Source organism: Pseudorasbora parva, chromosome 25 (assembly GCF_024679245.1).
Source record: "Pseudorasbora parva isolate DD20220531a chromosome 25, ASM2467924v1, whole genome shotgun sequence".
Classification (NCBI taxonomy): Eukaryota; Metazoa; Chordata; class Actinopteri; order Cypriniformes; family Gobionidae; genus Pseudorasbora; species Pseudorasbora parva.
Genome location: NC_090196.1, coordinates 20,834,731 through 20,856,041, shown reverse-complemented (window position 1 = coordinate 20,856,041; position 21,311 = coordinate 20,834,731). Strand labels below are relative to the sequence as shown.

The following is a 21,311-nucleotide window of genomic DNA, read 5'->3' as shown; positions in this document are numbered from 1 at the left end:
GGACACAGTTCTTATTTGAAAACCACTGGTCATTTGTGGCAGTGGCCTGAAAACTTTGATTGTAGATTACAGTACACGCATTTCAGCTAAAGGAATAGAAAATATATATATATTTTGAAGACTGTTCTCTTAGCTCTTTTCCATATAACTTAATGATCTCCTTAATGGCAAGCTTTATAAAGGTTGCAAAAGCACTACAAAAGTTTATTATGCTTATCTTTGCTGCATTGATTTGATCAGAAATACAGTAAAAACAGTAATATTGTGAAATATTATTAAAATGTAACATTTACATTTTAATATTTTGTAAAATCTAATTTATTCCTGTGATGCAGAGCTGAATTTTTTTAGCATCATTACCTCAGTGTTACACGATCCTTAAGAAATAATTTTATTATGCTGATTTGCTGCTCAAAAAACATTCTTATTTTTTGTAAAAATAATTTTGTTTTAAAGAACAGCGTTTATTTGAAATGTATTTATTTTTTATTTTATTTTTTACTTTTTATTAATTCCTACAGTCATTTTTGATCAATTCAATGCGCTTCTTGTGGAATAAAAGAATATAAAAAAAAAATGTAAAGGCCCTTAAAGGTGCACTATGTAGTATTTTTGCAGTAAAATATACAAAAACCACTAGGCCAGTGTTATATATATTGTGTTCAGTTGAGTACCTACAATATCCCAAATGTGTCCAACTATTTGTAAATTGTGAGAAAATTGCTATTTTAACTAAGGACCGGTAAGTTTCAGCATAGCGTTTGAGCGAGTCGCCTGTCAATTGCGTCATATCTGCACCACCCTCGGTTTCGGGTTTTATTTGGCTGGAGCGCTTTTTTCTTAGTGAACGCACGGAGTAACGTCATAACGTCATTTTCAACACACTTAAATGTATCTAATATGATAAACAGAGCTGCATTACCTCATAACCATAACCGAAAGAGCGGAAATACTGCAGTCGCCCGGCTAATGTGTCCTGTGTCCCGTCCCGTCATAATAAAACTCCCGGTGTTTGCGAGGCGGGTATTTGTTTAACAATCGCTCCAGCGGCCATGCTCAGCTCCACGACACTCGGTCCTGCTCTGCTTCACACTACATTAACGTTAATAACTGCATGCATGAACGTGATTTCTGCCCGAGTCCTATTTTCCACATGCTGTGAGGAAACTTTGCGTCAACAAACTACGCATTTGTTTCGAATAGGCGACCTCTAGTGGACCGAAAGTTGCATAGTGCACCTTTAATTTTTTTTATGTCTTTCCACAAACCAGCCTTTTTGTCAGCTATTTTTTCAAACACATTTTCCAGACCTTTTATGTAAACCAATTTTTTTATTCATGCAGGACATTGATACTTCTCTCATGAATGCATCAATAACAGCTTTAGCTTATTCAAGATTTTAAGTAAATAACTTTTTCTAAGAACAAATCGTTTACATTTTTGCCTGAATAGATCACACTTCATGTTACTCAGACCTGTTTTCTAATACGTGATTATCCTGTGTTTTATTCTCCAGTGGAGATGAGATCTTGCAGCAAATGCAGGGCAGTCAGGTCACCCAGAGGTATCTGGAGAGACATGGCTTCCGCTATCCCATCGCTGTACCCAAAATGGAAGGGCTTGGTCTCCGATTACCTCCGCCGGATTTCTCCGTCAAGGATGTAGAACGCTACGTCGGTAAGGAGAGAGTGGAATGAGTTACTATCATCCTCTTCACCCTGGTTCTTCCACCTTTACCCATTGTGCTCCACATTATAGCCATTGAGCAGCAGGGCTTCATGGGTTTAAATATTAATTACATTAAGAGTTGTCTTCATGTAATGGAGTTGCATTACAGTCCATCCACTGCGGAGATCAGATGTTAATCTTAGGTGAGTCAAATGGGTCTAACCTTTTAGCAAACATTAATTAACTCATAATGAAATAAGAGTGTAGATAAGTGGTGTACCTTACACCAGCCTAGCAGGCTTCATCTCATTGAGAGTCTGGTCCTTATAGTTTCCAATTACACAGCCGCTGTATCTTCCCCACTGAGCTTTGTCCGCAAAGTTTAGGTTACGGCTCACTCCTCTACCTCTCACATTTGTGTTTATTAACATATTGTTATCATGATACACACAGAGATCAGCTGCTCCATTTGGGTCCTGGAGGGGGGCCTGTGACCCACTGGGAATGAAAGTGTCATTATATTACACTTACAGTGAGGTGACACGAGATTCGCTATTGCCACACTTTTCTGGTGTCTGTGTGACTCATGTCACCACTAATGCATTTAGCTCTTTAAGTTAGCAACCTGCTAAGTGTTTTTTCCACTGATTTTCAGATGTCTCATTTTCTTCCAGTTCACACTGAAGAATATGATTTGTATTGTGTATGTGGTCCTAACTTTTATGCCTTTCCTCTTCTAACAGATTAGCACGTTGGTTATGTTAGCAAAAAATGCTAATTGTTGACCTTTTCGTTCCTGTTTCTGCAACAGCATGTTGATTTGCTGGCAAAATCAGCTGTTGAGATGCATGACAGAATTTGTGTGAAATATAGGAGGTGCATGTTTATTTTATAGCTCTTCAACCTTTTCTTAGAAAAGAGATATGTGTGACTTTTTAGCAGTGACCGTCAATAGGTGCGACTTCCCATAGCATTGTTTCAAGCTGATTTCTAAACAAAAACCAAAATGAACATTTTAATGTTAAAACTAGAACCCCTAATAACATTAACTGCATCTCTAGGCAGTATCTCGTTGCCTCATGGGACAATGGCTTGCTTGTAAGGCAGCATTTTGTGCACGAAGGCAGCTCACAAAACTAATTTCGGACAGACTTTTAAGACAGTGTAACAGTTCAATAATCTACAGCAAAACAGAGAGAGCTTTGGTGAGAAGTAAACAAATATTTAATTACTACATTAGTAATTTCTTCATTAGAAATTAAAGGGTTACTTCAGCGATTAGCATATGGCTTTGTATCAGTAGAAACCCTGGAGTATATTCAAATTATTGTGCTTTCCCCCCTCATATCTCCCTGAGACAAGAGATTTATGCATTTTATTTCTAGAAAAATTCCTCCTATGATGCAAATTGACGATTTTTGCATCATAGGAGGAATGTTTGCCCAAAGGCTAAAGACTACAGCCAGCAGAGTTTTGAACTCGCGCGTGGGGGATGGGAGATCACACTCAGCTTGCAGGGAGAGCTCAGCTGGCAGGCACTCATTTAAACGGAGCTATGGTGTGCAATGTAAGTCTTTTAACTTCTCAAATTAATTTCTATGAAAGTTAAGCTTGTAAAGGCATGAACTGAAACGCGCCAGACTAAACTCACGTTGTGAATGTATGCCGCGAGTGTAGTCGCGATTACCTCAGCTCTTATCACTCGTGCAGTTAGTGCTCAGTGCTGTGATACTCGCGCAGTGACTCACTCCTTATATTGAACACATTTTAATTGTAGTGTCTTCTCTAACTCAGTCACTGTAATCAAGTTGGTGGCGTTGGGGAATGGCACAGGGCAGCGAAGCATTCTAGGAATTGTAGTCTTTCATCCCCATGGGACAAAAATACATTTTCTGTCTTTTCTCAGTCTAGAAAGCACCAAATTCAAAAATAATTTCACATTTCTACTGCATTGATGACCCACTTCAAATACAGATTCATCTTCCCAGCGCTGAAGTACCCCTTTAAGTCAGAAGTAGAATATGTTGGTAAAAAAACATACATTTACACACAAATTGACCCTTTAACTCAACTTTCAGAGTTGAGTTTGAATTTTTTTGCCTTCTTTTTTCCCCAGTTCCACTGTTCGGGGTGCTTTGTACTAAAGTGATATACTAAGCCAAAGTTATTCGGCAAGTAGCTGGACAAATTTGACATATTGCTACGCTTGCATTATTTTTGGTCACTTTGTTGCCTGTATCCAAAAGCTGAAAAATGCTGCTTTCGAAGTATGCATTCTAAGGTAGGAAGGCATCAAGACACGTCCAAATCTAATGTTAGCTTCACTTCTTGTTGATATTTGAAGACGGCATAGATTTTTGCTGTCTATAATATCCGACAATCCTGTCTGACCATTGAGAAAAGTAATATGGCATCAAAGTTGCGGTTAATGGTCAGTTTGTGTGTAAATGTAAGTTTTTGACTTTTGATATAATTTCTTAGCGAGAAATTATTATTATTATAGCCATTGAAATATTCACTTAGTTGTCACTAAAGCTTGCACTATTCTTTTGTAGAGCATTAAACCGTTACAATGCCTTAGAAGTCTGTCTGAAATATGTTTCGTGAGGTGCGCAAACGCTGCCTATGAATTGCCTGATAAGGCTGTGAGACAATATTCCGATGTTGTTTATCCATGGGTGCACAAAATAAAAGTTCACTATGATTTCAGCAAAACTATCACTAATCTTGCTGGATACACAAAGAACACTTCCCATTGCTTTCTAGTCATTGTGCAAGAGAGATGTGTTTAACATTCGTAGCATTAAGCTTAAAATGTAACATTTATGACGTGTGCTACTTTGAGTTTAAAATCTGTAGACTGACGATATGCCAGCCAAAAATGTACATCTATAAGGTGATTTGCTTGATCGTTGAAGTTAACTGCGGTGACGTTACGTCTGGGGCCGCACTAAAAGCTCTAGCTTTTGTCTTTAATGCACTTCTGTCTGCTAAATGCAGGATAGATGCCCAGCTAATTCGGTTACTTCAGTGGGCAGCTTGCCTGCAGGGCTCCCCAGCCAGCAAAATCGAACATTGTGGGTTTTTCCACATTCCAATTTGCTTATAACGACGAACTGCACTACACTCCTGCTTTTGTAAAAGCTGCTTTTGTACCTGCTTTGGGAACATGCTTTTGAGATCACAAATGACATTTTATGTCTTCGTAACTCTAAAAATGTTTGTTGTTACTGGACAAAGGAGAAATGAATGGCATAGATGCTTTTATTTATGTATATATAAACATATTACAGTCTTGGAGTTTGGAGTGCCTGGAATTGTTTTTAAATCAATCTAGTATTTGTTGTAGCACCATTGTTGATTTGGATCCATAAAGGATCCAATGGACATTTTTCTATTTTTCATGATCCCAGAACAGCAGTAAAGAATCGTTTATGGTCTTTGTGGGATGAGTCTCTTTCTGGCTAGGTACACTAGGGTGCCGTTTGTGTACACAAGCACCAGCTGTCCTGCTCAGTGTTTGAGGTTTTTCCCAGCAGCTTTCTGATGGGTTTTGATGTTCTGCCTGCCAGTTGTCTCTCACGGTTATAAACATCAGCTGATTTCTTGTTAAAGGGGGGGTGAAAAACTCATTTTCAGTCAATCTCATGTCAATCTTGAGTACCTATCGAGTAGTATTGCATCCTTCATACCTCCGAAAAGTATTTTGTTTTATTATACTTATAAAAGAAATATAGGCTGTACCGAGTCTTTCCGGAAAAAAACGAGCGGCTGGAGGCGTATCGTGTGGGCAGAGCTAAAGAATAACGAGCGTGCACAAAGCGGTGACATCCTCAAGCGTGGAGAAGAAAACGTTACTCTAATAAACCATGGCTATCAATCAGATTCAACTAATTCATATAGGATCCAGAATCAGATCCGGAGCCTGAAATAAATTGAACAGGAGAAGCAACAACAGCAGGACGTCCGTCTCTGTGGTATGGACTGTATTTAGTGGCCTGTCAACATTTGTGTGTGTTTACTCGTGGTATATGAGGACATGATTCGGTTTATGGACTATTGTATGCGACTAAACATTAGCAAGCAAAACAGTTTTGCAAGTCAGACTAGTTATACGTTATACATAGAACAACAATGGAGTAACAGTTAGTGCATTTGAATGACAGCACGCTTTGTGAGAACAAAGGTTTATGTTTGGGTGGTTTTACAATAAACAAACTGACACCTATAGTGGTCAGCTAAACAAATGTATTTAAACACACACCATAGATTGCATGCTCCATTGATAAATTAACTAACATTATACACAATCGTGTTGTTTACTGATGTTTACTTACCCGACGATAGCCAACAGCATAGACATTTGAAGCAGTTTTACTCACCGCCTGTTTCCAAAGCAGGACCGCAAAACCTTTATCGTCACCGCTCCGTCAAAAACACACTTCTTTGGTAACATTGTTGATTTCGTGAAGTCCTGTGACAGCAGTGACCGTGGAGATCCACTTTTGCGACCCGACTGAAGCATGATGTTTTGAAGCTTCCCGTCATTTCTGCGTTCAAATCGGTTCAAATGCAGCGCTGCCCTTCCGGAATGCTATGTGGATGCGTTGAAGTCGCTTGGCGTCACCCATAGGAATAAAGTGGAGCGCGGCGCGACAGAAGTGTTGCACGGACGAGTGGATCTGCACCTTGAGAGCAGTGTTTATGGGTGTGCATTTGCTCTCTCGCCTTAGTCACGCGCACCCTTCCGGGAGAAGAGCCCGTACGGCCCATACAAGGACCTTCCGCTCTGTCAACGTCAAGCGGACCCATACTCGTAAAAAATCTCCGAAACTTGTGAGAAACCGGAAGGAGTATTTTTGACACAGAAATACTCCATCAAAGGTCCAACTTAGTTTTTGAAACTTTGTCTATGTTTAGGATGGGAATCCAAGTCTTTAACAGTGTAAAAAGCTCAGTATGCACGAAACAGCATTTCACCCCCCCTTTAAGAAACATCAAATGAAGCAGATCCTTCATTCTAGCTTCAGTGGAGAGATGGCCTTGTTTGAGGACAATGGGAAACTTTTAAGTGTCAAGAGTCCGGGCATTTAACACATGCAATTTTTCTTTCATTTAAAATATGCTTTATGGCCATTTAATGATGTCGATTATTGCAGTTTATCCCCCTTGAGTTTGTTTGGGTAATGATATTTTGGTTTTGGGATATTTCTTTGATGCCCACACATGCACATCACTCAACTTGCTCCCTTTGCTTATAGGAGGTGACAAAGTGATTGATGTCATCGATGTGGCCAGGCAAGCTGACAGCAAGATTAAACTGAGAACTTTTGTGAAGTATTACTACAGTCCTCAGCGGCCGAAAGTCCTGAACGTCATCAGTCTGGAGTTTTCAGACACCAAGTTAGTATTGTTTGAAAGCGGCGAATTTGCAGTCGCTGACATTGACCATGAAGATGCCTTGTTTGCGTGCTGAGAAAATGTCACTTTGATGACAACGTAATGTCTTGTGCTCAGGATGTCAGAGCTGGTGGTGGTCCCTGATATCGCTCAGAAGATGTCTTGGGTGGAGAACTACTGGCCTGATGACTCTTACTTTCCCAAGCCATTTGTGCAAAAGTACTGTTTAATGGGTGTGAAGGACAGCTATACCGACTTCCATATTGATTTTGGAGGTACATCTGTGTGGTACCACGTCCTGTGGGTAAGTTTGATCTTTCTATTCGTTGGAGATTTCTGAAAAAAATGTATCACGGTTTCCACAAAAGAAATGTTTCTTGAAAAGAGAATCAGAATATTAGAATGTATTGAATATGTATAGAATTGTATACAATATTACTGTTTTTACTGTATTTTTTATCAAATAAATTCAGCCTTGGTGAGCAGAGGAGACTCTTTAAAAAACAAAAAATGTTCATCTAAAATGAGGGATCATCACTGACTTATTAATTTTCTCACCTGTAGGGGGAGAAGATTTTTTACTTGATAAAGCCAACCCCGGCCAATCTTGCACTATATGAGGAGTGGAGCTCGTCCCCGAACCAGAGTGAAGTGTTCTTTGGGGAGAAAGTGGACAAGTGCTACAAGTGTGTCGTGCGGCAAGGAACAACACTTCTGATTCCAACAGGTTTTGGAGATTTTTTTCTTTTTGAGTTTGTTTGGAGTTGTTTTTCTTTTTTCTCATTTCTATTTTCATTTTTTTTATGAATATCATTGTATTATTTTTATGACGATGCTATTCAAATCAAATCAAATATTATTATTTTGTAATAGCATTATTATAAAATGTAATTAATTGGCCTTTTCTTTTTTGCTGAGGTTCCCAAAAAATTAGGTGTATATTTTTTTTCATTTATTTATTATAATTAGGTCCTCCTAAAGTACTTTAAAGGGGACATATTATGCCCTTTTTAATATATGTAATATAAATCTCTGGTGTCCCCAGAATGTGTCTGTTAAGTTTCACCTCAAAATACCCCAGGGAACATTTATCATAGCTTGTCCAATTTGCCCCTATTTGAACATGAGCAAAAACAGTTTTCGTGTGTACCTTTAAATGCAAATTAAGTGCATCTCCCAGCCCTCTTTCTAGAAGAGGGCGGAGCCTTAAGAGCTCATACTTTGGATACTCCGCATCAACAAAACTGGAGAATCTCATGCTGCTAAAATGTCAGGAATTGTCAGAGGTGGTGTTCAGCCTTACATGTTCGAATTAGTGTCGGACACAGATGAAGAGACTCAGGAAGAAGATACAAGGTTTCTGAATGGTTAGTTGATTATTTTATGTAGTTGTTGTGGAGTTTAATTGATTAAACTTGATTTAGCATGTTCCGTCATGATCATCTATAAATTGTTTTGGTGTTCATGTGGGAACTGTATTAGGATGTTGGTATAGACCCATCTTTCAGAATCAGATTTTGTGCAAATCCAGCGTTGAACTGACCCTTGTTTGAGGAGAGTCTGGCGTTAAATGATTTGCACAGACATATAAGACTTTCTTCAACGCATTATCTTCATATATGAAATTCATTCACTGTGTCATCAGTGTCTGTGTCCACTGTGTCCTCAAATTATTTTACTTTCTGATGGTGCAAAAACTATAAACTTCACATTGAAGGAGAAAAACATTGTTTGTTTGAGGGTTTATACGGACACACGGATGTTGGAGCAAGAGGAACCGTAGAGGAACTGGTATTGTACTTACTGTGGAGCAGCTGTCTTTTAATGGTGGTTCCACAGGAAGGCCAGGGCTGATTTGTGTTTTTCGTTTCAGGTTCAGGCGTAGCCAGAATGAGCAGACAATCTTACCACCCAGAAAGCCATATGAATCTTAGCAACATCTTATCCAGTATATTGTTCATTAGTGAAGCTCCAAAGCCTTTTTTTGCGTTATGATACACATCCAGAAGTGTAGTGTCATCATAACTTCATATTATATATTAAGTCATATAATAGGGGTATATATGGGTGGTGTCATAAATCTGAACTTTTTATGAAACCTCACACTCAAAATGAGCAGTTCAGGATACGTGGTCTTAAATGAATCTGGTTCCCAGCTGTGTTGATGGCACTAGCAGACCGCTTTCAAACCTTCACATCCTCCTGCTGTGAGACAGACTTCAAAAGTCCTTCAAAAGCTACGATATATGAAAGTTGCTCATTGTCGGGGCTCTGCCTCTGAATCTGATGTATATTTATGCTTTCCCACACTTCGCATGTGGCCTATATGTTGAAGCGTAGACAGGAAGTCGTGGATGTAGTTGACAGACTGGTTGTTTGGTGGGCTCTGCAGTCTGCAGTGGTTTTGAAACACTGGGGGTTTGATTCCCTTCAGCAGATCTCAGTTAGCCGTATAATCACGGCCCACCCAGCAAACGTATTTGAACTTTTGCTTGCCATTTAAAGTCCTGTGCATTTACTGCATTTACCCAGTTTGTTGTAGGAGCATGTTTGTAGAGTTTGAAGGTGTTAGAGTGACATTTCTATGAACTCAAGGTCTGAATTGTCTAAAACCTTTCAGTGGATCTTGTGAAATCGGTCTCTTGGTCCAGCTTTGCTGCACACCGGAAATGAATGGCTCAGTGTTGGCCAGAAGGGGACAGCTGCAGTCCAGACCAGATGTCTGAATCTGTCTGCATCTGTCGGTCAGCTGTTGACACACTCTTGACCTCTCTTGCAGGATGGATCCATGCGGTTCTCACCTCTCAGGATTGCATGGCTTTCGGTGGGAACTTCCTCCACAACCTCAACATAGGCATGCAGCTCAGGTGAGCGAGTGCTTCCACTCTTCAGAAATCAGAATTGTGTGGCTTCTGTTAGCATTTATGGCGTCTCTTAAAAGTTGACCATTGCTATAATATACATTTTCTTTCCACTTCCTTTCTGAGTTGTGTGTTGTGGCTCAAGTGGAACCATTTATGTCCTCATATTAGGTGCTATGAGATGGAGCGGCGTCTAAAGACTCCAGACCTCTTTAAGTTTCCTTATTTTGAGGCCATTTGCTGGTATGTAGCAAAGAATCTGCTGGAGACTCTTAAAGGTACGTCATCTTAAATCACTCGCCATGTCAATATAGGGCACTTAAAACATTGGCGTGCTGCCACTCCGTTCCCTGGTGTCCCTCCTAATCGGCTGCTCATTGTCTGTCGTCAGAATCACGAGAAGATAACTGCCTGCCTCCAGAATACCTGATCAAGGGAGTGAAAGCTTTGATAACTGCACTGAGGAACTGGCTGAAACGAGAGGTGAAACAAATGGAGTCTTCTGTGATAGAAGCAGTGAAATGTACCCTTTTTATGCAGACTTTGGGTGAGATTTGCGGGTGCGCACCTGAGTTCGGAAAACAATGTTCACATATAACCGAACTCTTAAAGGGATACTTCACCGCCTTTTCATATTAAACTATGTTATTCCCTTAACTAAAACGAGTTGATACATACCTCTCTCATCTTAGTGCGTGCACTTAATCTCTCTGACGTGCGGTGAGATTCTGATAGCATTTAGCTTAACCCACTAAGCCCAGTTCATTCACTATGGTACCAAACAGAGATCAAGTTAGAAGTGACCAAACACCTCCACGTTTCCCCTATGTAAAATCAGTTACACGAATAGTTGAACGATCAAGTATGGCAAAATAAAATAAAACGTGGCGCTTTTTTAAGCGGATTAAAAAGGAGAACCATAATGTATGGCGGAATAGCACTTCTGAGAGTACTTCGACTCGGCGCAGAAAAAAGTCACGCCTGAAAAATCCTCCCTCACATCTCCCCCTCCCTCTCTCATTTCTGTCAGTAGGGGGGAGGGGGAGATGTGAGGGAGGATGTTTCAGCCAGGACTTTTTACTGCGATTCTCTGAGGCGCAAACTAACATTGCGCGTTATAGATCAACTAACACAATCATTATGACAAAACCCATTCAGTGACACATATTTGAAAATCGGAAGATCAGATAGCTCATGACATGGGTAACAAGTTTGTGAATATTTTGAGTAAAAAAGAAAAAAACTAAATAAACCGATACAGCTGAGGCTGATGTCATACAGCGATTTTGTGGCTGCTGTGTGTCATGTGAGAAGCACGACGCGTTCACATGGTAAAAATAAGGCGATGCGTTCTAAAATATTTAGCAAGAGAAGATGGTCAGATTAATGCAAAATGATGCTGAAATAAAGCTGGTTTGTAGCAGACCAACACTACAGACTACTTTGCTGTTGTTAGTGCTATAATATCACTAGTATTAGTGCTGTTATTTAGGCCTATTGTAGTTGGGTTAGGTGGCTTTAGCTTTTACTGTGAATTTAAGTAAATTGTGTTTTGTATCTATTTATATATTTAAGTATACTTTAAACTTTTAATACATTTTTCAATTTACCTTTTTTACAATTTACAAAAAACTTTTAATAAATTGTTTAAAGAATTTAAAAAAATCAATTTGTCAATCAAAAAAGCCATTATTTAATGTTATCCACCGTAATTTGTATCGGTTTAGGCATCGGTACTGTTTTAAAAGTAGCGGTTTGCCACCGGAATCGTAGAAAACCTAAACGATACCCAACCCCTGATGGTAATAATAAAGGCAAGGGGTATCCTAAATGGGTCGATATCTGGTGTCAGAGCTACTGGGTAGGAACCTGAGGTTTGTTCTGTGGCATAAAGCCCTTATTGTCTAACATGTGTGCCCATTTGCCCAGGTCACAGAGCCATCCAGTGAGGTCCCTGACCATATCAGACCCAACCATCTCATTAAAATGCTCACCAAGGAAATCCAGTACCTTGAGGTAAGCCAGACTGCTTGAAACCATGGCCATACACAGAGTTTTAGAAAATACTAAAGGTCTGAAAACTGAGCTTGCTTGTGGAGGGGTGGGGGGGTTGATTCCGCTGATCTACGTATGTACATTAAGATGTCTGGAGGGCAAAAATTTGATACAGTAGCTTTAAAACCATGTCAGTCTTTTTCATTTTTGTCTGTGGCAGTGGAAATTCATTCATGGTCGAGTTGTTTACATTCCTGTTACTGTTGGCCATTCAACATTTTATATCGTAACACAGTTAAACACTTTCTGGCCACTCTGCTTTTTTAAAACATAGTAATGGTAAAGCACAGCCTCTTCGATTTGATTGGTCATCTCACTCAATGTGACATTGAGAAGCGATGTTAGAACGCTGATCAATATTGCAGTTTATTTGCAGCATCAAAGTACATAGAGCTTGGAAAAAAATACTGAGGCCATGCTTGAAACATACTGAACATACTTGGACATCAGTCACATCCTAAAATAATATTTACAGGTTTAATTTTCTAGGAAGTTCACTTTTTATTTTATTTTTTTTAATAAAGTTTCTAAAGAAAATCATAAAGATCAGAAAGCAAGGGCATTAAAAACACCACCAGAAAAATAAAATATATTAAATAAAACTGCAATAAGAGCAACAAAAAAAGGAAAATATTGAAAAAAAGAATAAGAAATCAGAAAATTATTTATTATTGTTATTATTATTCATTATAATTATTACTTTGTTTTACTTTTATTTTAGCTCTCGTGGCTATTTTATAATAATAATAATAATTGTTATTGTTTATGCTATTTTCCCATATTTGTATGATAGGATTTTCTTTGCCATCAATTAACATTCACTTACTAAATCTTTAAAAACACTAAACAATTATATTAATCAATAATTCATATTGATTATGCCTAAATTCACCTGTTCAAAATTATTTACTTTATTTAGTTTAGTGTTTTATAATTTGAGGAAAAAAACATACAATTGTAATGTCACCAATTTGTCATCTAACATGAAAATAGTTTACTAAATAAATAAAATAAATTGTATTTGAACTCACAATGCTGTTTTGAACACCCAAGGAGTATCAGAATGGGAACTGTGGAAGCAAGCCAATGAAATTTCAAGGAAGTTCTGCGTGTCCTTCAACGAGATCGGCACACGAGAGAGGGTCTCATGCGCGCAGGAATGCCAGACGTCTTCGAGAGCACCACCACCATCATCATCATCATCATCATCACCATCATCATCATCATCCTCACAGCCCTAAAGTTCCTTCCAACCTTGACATCTTCGAACAGCACACACAAGAAGTCTTAAGAAGACTTGAGATGGGTCCTTATGAGGAGGTAATAGGGACTTACGAATAATGCTATACGAATGCCTCATTCATTCAGGCTATATATAGATGAAAATTATTTTTAAAAAATATATAATTTTAATGAAATAACCAATTGTCTTTCAGGATGCCTCCTTTAACCTGAAGGTCAATGGCAAGTTCAACAAGGTCTCCACGGCTTCAGCTGCAATGGCAGAGCGGAGTTTGGACACTGACCTGCGTCTGGTGCTTTGCAATGGACGTATAGTCAGGTAAACCATGTTAACCTATGACGATTATCACAAATTAGACAGTAACTGCAATAATTATAGCATATAAGTAACCACATTACCACATACAAATGACTCGTACCGGCCTTCATGATAGGGTTACATTTAGAAGGATTATGTAAGGTTATAGTCATTTTAGCACTGTGCTTGCTGTTGCAATGTTTTTGTTTGTACTATTTTTGTTTGGCCATAAAATATTGAGAACACATTCAAGTCCTTTTTCCCTGTCCAATTGTCCACACAGAGATGACAGGCAGCAAGTCAGCGAAAAAAGACAGAGGATAAAGGAAGAGGAGGGCTTCAGAGATGTGAAGAGGGATTCTCTCAAGATTAAACTAGGACCTAAAGAGGAGGAACAGGAAGTGGATATTCAAATGAAAGCGGAGGATAGACATCACCATGTAACCAGAGAAGTGAATTCCTTTACAGGTACCCTCAAAAGTCTCACAATTTTATTCATGGATAATACACAATTCTTTAAATACTTGAAAACAAAATGTATATTTCTTTAGTAAATATTGTGTGCAGTGATTTATTTATTTTTTCCCCCTGATCTGTTATTTTAGTTTTTATTTAAGTTGTATTATAGTTGTATTAATCATTTGTTTCATGTATTCTTTCAGCAAGTGATTTCATTTCTCATTGCAAATTTTGTCCCTGCCAGTAATAACTAGCTATTTCTTCCACAGAACAAGAGAGTTCAGATCTCAGGAACCAAGAATCTGTACATTCAGACATCTCATCAGACTCCGAATCAGAAGGGGAGTTCACTACAAGGGTATGTTGTCATTTCCCTTCATGCGCAGGAAGAGCATAGAGTCCAAGTTTAAGTTTAATCTGCTCTTCTTATCCTCCCAGAAAAAGCACTGCTCTGAGGAGGAATCTGAAAGCTCATCAGAGGAAGAGGAGGATGAAAAGATTAGGACTGGAGACGACCAAAATGAGGCCAAAAGTTGCTCTGGCTACATGATGAGTACACATGAGTCCAGGCAAAGACTTGACCGTTTTGAAAAATGTCTTAAAAGGTGAGAGCTGATGGGGATTTTAGATGCCTGACATTGCCACATGACGACAAACTGCTGGGAAAGATTTTAGTGTTGTGCGGGAGTTAACTAGATCTCAAATCACATTTGCAGTGAGTCTGCTGCTTTGCCAAGCCCAGAAGAGGATGCTATACAGGGAATGCTGTCTATGGCTGGGATGTTGTATTCTCACCAGTCAGAAGATCCCAGCAGTTCACAGGAATCCTGGTGGTCCCGAACCAACCATCCCTCCCCTGACTACAGTAAGAGTTCATGACAGTTTTTAAATTAGCGCTTAAGTTTTTATTTTTTTCCTTTCATATAAGGTATCATCATTTTGATGAATTTTGCTTGTTCTTTTTCAATTCTCAGGTAAAAAAGAGATTGCATCAGGAGAGGAGAACCAGGATTCAGACAGCAATTCTTCACAGGTAACCCGCTCAATGAGATTTATTATGGATTTGAATACATCTGTAAACCAAATATTAATCTGGCGTACTCTATAGAGTTCAACAGTCAGGTTCTGGAAGTGAACATTAATTTTCTCCATAGGGATTTTTTTTGTTAATTTACAAACTTTTAAAGGCAGACCTATTGTGAGCAAGGATTGTTAATCAATGGTGTTTGCCTTTGTTGAAGACATCCGTTTGTATCATTTTAAATTTTTCAAATTTTAAATAATCGTGGTGAATTTGTGGTAAAAAACTACGTTACCCTTGTGGATATTGTAAAAAATTCCACCAATCAGAGAGTTCTAGCACTCTTTCTTAAAATGTTGTTTCTATATATAATAGTATAATCAAACATTTAAAGGTGCAGTGTATAGTATTTATGAGGATCTATTGACAAAAATGCAATTTAATATACATAACTATGTTTCAGTGGAGCATAAAGACCTTACAGAATGTACTAAGTTTTTATTACCTTAGAATGAGCCATTTCTATCTACATACACCGCGTGTCCCCTTACTGTGAAATTGACATTTTGCGCCATCATGCTTCTACAGTTGCACTAAATGGACAAACTTAACTACAGAGCGCAAGTCACTCTGCCGTCTTGTCTCAGACGACATCTTTGTCCTGTGTCAGCCACCGTAGCATCTGTGTTTTTAAAAGGGAGGGATGAGTGGTGGGTGACGCTGCTAGATGCCACTAAAATGCATACACTGCAACTTTAAATATATAGTTCTATATTTCCCCAAAGTTTTATTTTGTTTGTCATTCCTAGGGCTTCATGGGATTGTAGTTCTTTCCCTCACTAAAGCTGTTAGTTTCACCATCTTGTGCCTTGTTTTTTTTGGTCCACTTTTCAAATACATTTTGCTTTAAATTACAGCTTGGTTTGCTTCCTGGATTATAACACTTTATCAAAGACTTTATTAATCCCTATGGGATAAATATAATACAAATGTATGCATGTATTAAAAATAGAGAGCATATAAATGTGGCCACCATTTCAATCTTTTTTTTCTTTATTTCCCCGTCCTTCAGGAGGGCTTTCGGGAGCGTGAGCATTCAGAAGGAGGATGTCACGCCACACTCAAGCATAGGATCCAGGAACACAAAAACTTCATGGATAGCCAGGGCAGTGGCAGCAACAGCAGCAGTGAGGCATGGAGCAGTCGCACACACTCCCCAGCCCACGGGGAAAGTCCTACATTGGGCTACCAATACTGTGAGACATCCCTGTCGCCACCCCTGCACCCGTCCAAGAGGCCTGCCCCAAATCCCCCACCAGTCAGCAATCAGGCCACCAAAGGTACGCCAATACCATTTTCTTTGCACATTAAACATTTGAACACAAAAACCTCACATTTCACCATTAAGCAGCCAAGGCTCATCTGTAAAGGCAGATGCAGCAGTGCCCCACCAAAAAAATCATCCAAAACGTAGACGTCTACATAAACTGAATCAAAAATAAATTGTAAATATGTTAAATATGTGCTTAAAGAGAAGCATATCAAATTAGTTAAAGTATAAACCCTTTAGTTTAAACGTGCTCATGAATGGCCTTTTATATAGTTCTGTTGTTTTTTTTTATGATTGGGAATATACAAGACAGTATTTTTCTCATTGCAATTCCTACACAACAATCGGAGGCAGCAAATACTTCATTAAGTCAACTTTGAGATAGCACTCTGCATGTGTCGTGTGTATTTAAAGACTGTCGATCAACATTAGAGCGCCACCCTCAGGCTGAATTGCACAACATTCTGCTGAAGGTGTTCTGGGTGTGTTCAGCGATTACAAAATGTTTATAATAAACTGGCACAGACCCAGACTCTGCCCTACCTAAATTTACATTCAAGAGCCACTGCCATTTAAAGGGATAGTTCACCCAAAAATAAAAATTAGCCCATGATTTACTCACCCCCTCAAGCCATCTAAGCGTATATGACATTCTTCTTCCAGACGAATACAATCTGAGTTATATTAGTAAATATCATGGCTCTTCCAAGATTTATAATGGCAGCGAATGTCTGTTTCTGTTTTGAAGTCCATAAAAGTGCATCATAAAAGTGATCCACACAGCTCCGTTAATAAAGGCCTTCTGAAGCGAAACTTTGTGTAAGAAAAATATCCATATTTCAAACTTTACAAACTGTCGTACGCGTGTACATGAGAGACTGGCGTTCCAGTGTACTGTTTGTTTATTTATATATGTTTATGTGTATTTTTATATTTGGTTTTAGTTTATATTTATGATTCTGTTTTTGTTTAATTTTTATATTTTTGTATTTATTTAAATAAACAATTGTATTAATTTATTATTTCATTTGTATCTTATTTTATCATTTGTCTTTCTCTTTCTTATAGGTAAGCGTCCTAAGAAAGGCATGGCTACAGCTAAGCAACGACTGGGCAAGATTCTCAAATTGAGCAGACACAAACCATTCTTTGTGTAGTAGCAGTGACGGCAGATTTGGGATGCTGTGTGTGCATGTTAAAGGTGACAGGGTATAAAGTGTGTTTGGTTCAACACATTTGGTCATAAGCATTATATTGGGCTACCAATCAACTCGAAGATTCGGAATGATCTGAAAAGCTGCTTCGTCCAACATGGTTTCCTAGATTTGCTAATATGCATCCAAAGGATCAAGGTGACCGAAAGGAAATAAGACTGAAAACATTGCTTTTTAAGGCTTACAATTGGATCATGTTTTCGAAGCTGAAAGCAAAGACTAGCATGCTGCCAGTCTACAACTAAAAACACATCACTTCACTGATGTACATGTGAAACGAGGCGGGAAATGGGCGATTGACGGATTTCGCAAAGGTGCTTGACTTTTTTTGTTTTCTCATTTTGTGATCGCAACCGACTTTTCCTAGCCGATTAATCCAGTGAAGAAAATTTGCATTACTGCCTCAAAATTGACCAAGGCTTGACCACTTGAACTACCTGTCAATCAAAATGTACACATTTTAAGAGAAATGAAAGAAAAAAATTATTTTTGTCAGCATTTGTATTCATATTGGCATATTTTTTATTGCAAGCTAAGTAGAGTGGGGTAGTTTAGCTATTTTGATCATGTGCTGCCACCTAGTGGGCATCCAGATACTGACTTCTAAAAGATATTTGAAGGTATCATTCAAATGGGCTGTGTGACTTTCCCCTTAATTTATTCCTTTTTTTATGTTGGTGCTTGTTTTTTTTCCTTTGTTTTCTATACTGTTATTAAATGACGTATTTATTGTTGATAAAAGAGAACAATTTATTTCATTGAGCATTTAGGGAGGTTTGCTGTTCTTTAGGGTCTTAATATGCATCTGTTTTAAAACATGTTTAGATATTTGTGGCCGTACAGACATTTGTGCACAGGCTCAGCCATTTTTCAAATTTCATCTGTATTTGTATTGCATTGTGGGTAAGAACAAAATGTGTTGTGTAATAAGAAGCCAATATTTAATGAAAAAACATGCCCAATATAGTCCCGTTACGTTAAAGTCACCATGTTTGAATGAAGAAATGTTTCATCCGTACTGAGCCAGTAATGTCACCTCCTGTTATTTGGCTGGTTTTTACTGTTATTCTAAAGATCTGGTTTCAAACACGTGTTGTTGTTTCCATAAGTATAAAGTTCAGCTGCCTCATCAATTTCTAAAGCATTGAAACACTGTTTGATCTGGTGCTTTGTATAGTGAGAAACGAGACGTTTGAGATGGCCAAGGAGCGTGGGAGAATTTTTACCTTTTTTACGTTGAAATGTGTTTGGCTACACGTCTTTTTACAAAGAAACGAAAAGAGTATTTATTTTTGTAAAAAATAAGTCTTAACAGAGAGAATTTTTGGAAATTGTACCAACAACGTGTATGGAAATATGCCGTTTTGTAAGATATGTGTGTGATTTCGAGGTAGTTTACTCTGGTTTTGTGTGAAAGACCTCAGGTAATTGTTCACGCTCAAGGTTTTGGATTCCCTTTGATGAATGCCAAATAATGAAATTATAGAAGTCAGGTCTTGCTTTCAATTGTGGTGTCCCGGCAGCAAAAACAACTGTTTTATCTATAATCTTTATATGAACATTTCTTGATAAGTATCTCCATGAAAGAAAGTATCATTCTTTTGTATTCCCATTTTGTTTCAAACATTTACAGCAACTTCAGAGCTCTTCACAATAACGCACATTCCATAAGCTTCCAGGAACTTTGATGGATTTCATTGACTTGCTGAGGTACAAGTACAGCAGCTCAGGGCTCACATATGGACACTTTTTCTGACGAACAGCTTTGATACTAATTAATCTAAGGGCTTCAGTCAACCCAAAGGTGGATCGAATTGAACCGGTGATTTCAACCAGCACCGTATTGCTACTGTATGTCATCTTCCAAGGTTTTTATGATGGTTTATTGTGGACTTTAACACTCAAGCATTGTGTTTTGATCCATTTCGAAGATAAAACCACAATGCCATTAATGTAGCACCTGCTGTTTTCCCCCTTGATAAGATCCTAGTTTGTTATGGTGCTATTTGTCTGACCAGGATTTTGGCCGAGGTATTGCAGTCAGAACTTTTGTTTGGGGGATCGGAGGAGCATCCGTGTCTATCAAAAAATGCTACACTGCACTAACTATCTCCTGCATTAGCTATGTTACACTACACTGTTTGAGTTTTTTTATTATTATTATTATTACTGTTTTCTTAAACACCATGACTATATAAATGTGCTTAATAATAGTCAAAAACATTGCTGGCCTGCAGGCAGGGTTTGTTCCATGCAGTACTTGTACAGTATTTATTTGGCATTATCGGTTGTGTTTTCCATTTTTCTGGTCTTGCAATCAATTACTTGTTTGTTTATGGTGTGTCCTTTCTCCTTTTCAATGCATTCAACTTTTTGACAATTTTTATATGGTTGTATAATTTTGTTCAATATTTTGTGACACTGTTATCCACAGCTAAGGCTCTTGAAATTGGGATTTTCAGTTGTACAATGTGGCCTGTACATATTAAAAGTTTTACGAGTGAATATTCTGTTTCTGTGTGTTTTGTTAGCAATGTATTGTTTGTATTTTATGTTTCTTTATATATGTATATATTTAATAGTGTGTGTGTGTGTGTGTGTGTGTGTGTGTGTGTGTGTGTGTGTGTGTGTGTGTGTGTGTGGGCACCCTGACTGGTCTGTGGCTATGTAGACCCATATGCAAAAAAACTGTAATGCACTGTATTCTGACACCTTTCTGTTAGAACTGGCATTAACTTATTGAGCAATTTGATCTACAGTAGCTCATCTGTTTGATCGGACCACACAGGCCAGCCTTTGCGCCACACATCCATCAATGAGCCTTGGCCACCCATGACCCTCTCGCCGGTTTACTACCGTTCCTTCCTTGGATCACTTTTAATAGATACTGACCACTGGAGACCAGAACACTCCACAAAAGCTGCGGTTTGGGAGATGCTCTGACCCAGTCGTCTTGCCATCACAATTTAGCAGTAAAACGGGATCCAACATGACGATAGGTCATAGTGTAATCCCTGATCAGTGTATTTACATTATAATGGCATGGACACCACTAGACCCCTGAAGGTGTACTGTGGTATCTGGCACCAAAATGTTAGCAGCAGATCCTTTAAGTCCTGTAAGTTGCGAGGTGGGGCCTCCATGGATCGGACTTGTTTGTTCAGCACATCCCACAGATTGCTCGATTGGATTGAGATCTGGGGAATTTGGAGGCCTAATAAACACCTCAAACTTGTGCGCCTTAAACCATTTCTGAACTATTTTTGCTTTGTGGCGGGCACATTATCATGCTGAAAGAGGCCACAGCCACCAGGGAAAACCGTTTCCATAGAAAGGTATACATGGTCTCCAAAAATGCTTAGGTAGTGATACATGTCAAAGTAACATCCAAATGGATGGCAGGACCCAAGGTTTCCCAGCAGAACACTTCCCAAAGCATCACACTGCCTCCATCGGCTTGCCTTCTTCCCATAGTGCATTCTGGTGCCATGTGTTCCCCAGGTAAGCGACGCACACGGACCCGGCCATCAATTTCATGTAACAGGAAACATGATTCATCAGACCAGGCCACATTCTTCCATTGCTCTGTGGTCCAGTTCTGATGCTCATGTGCCCACTGTTGCCGTTTTCGGTAGTGGGCAGGTGTCAGCATACGCATCAAATTGCAATGCACTTTGTATTCTAACGCCTTTCTATCAGAACCAGCATTAACTTCTTAAGCAATTTGATCTACAGTAGCTTGACTGTTTGATCAGACCACACA

The 21,311-nt window shown here is 38.7% G+C and overlaps 1 protein-coding gene across 1 annotated transcript in view; it reads left to right on the top strand.

Annotated features, from left to right (window-relative positions):
* kdm7ab (lysine (K)-specific demethylase 7Ab) overlaps positions 1-20,053 on the top strand; it is a 41,493-nt gene extending 21,440 nt beyond the window's left edge. The window contains exons 4-20 of the mRNA XM_067435979.1: positions 1,517-1,677; positions 6,930-7,071; positions 7,186-7,372; positions 7,633-7,795; positions 9,848-9,935; positions 10,101-10,207; positions 10,321-10,412; positions 11,859-11,945; positions 13,038-13,304; positions 13,421-13,545; positions 13,808-13,992; positions 14,253-14,341; positions 14,422-14,588; positions 14,700-14,848; positions 14,958-15,016; positions 16,077-16,344; positions 17,403-20,053. Of these exons, the coding sequence (XP_067292080.1) occupies positions 1,517-1,677; positions 6,930-7,071; positions 7,186-7,372; positions 7,633-7,795; positions 9,848-9,935; positions 10,101-10,207; positions 10,321-10,412; positions 11,859-11,945; positions 13,038-13,304; positions 13,421-13,545; positions 13,808-13,992; positions 14,253-14,341; positions 14,422-14,588; positions 14,700-14,848; positions 14,958-15,016; positions 16,077-16,344; positions 17,403-17,491 (2,425 nt within the window). The 3' untranslated portion in view covers positions 17,492-20,053. The remainder of the gene's footprint in view (positions 1-1,516; positions 1,678-6,929; positions 7,072-7,185; positions 7,373-7,632; positions 7,796-9,847; positions 9,936-10,100; positions 10,208-10,320; positions 10,413-11,858; positions 11,946-13,037; positions 13,305-13,420; positions 13,546-13,807; positions 13,993-14,252; positions 14,342-14,421; positions 14,589-14,699; positions 14,849-14,957; positions 15,017-16,076; positions 16,345-17,402) is intronic.
* The last annotated feature ends 1,258 nt before the right edge of the window (positions 20,054-21,311 follow it).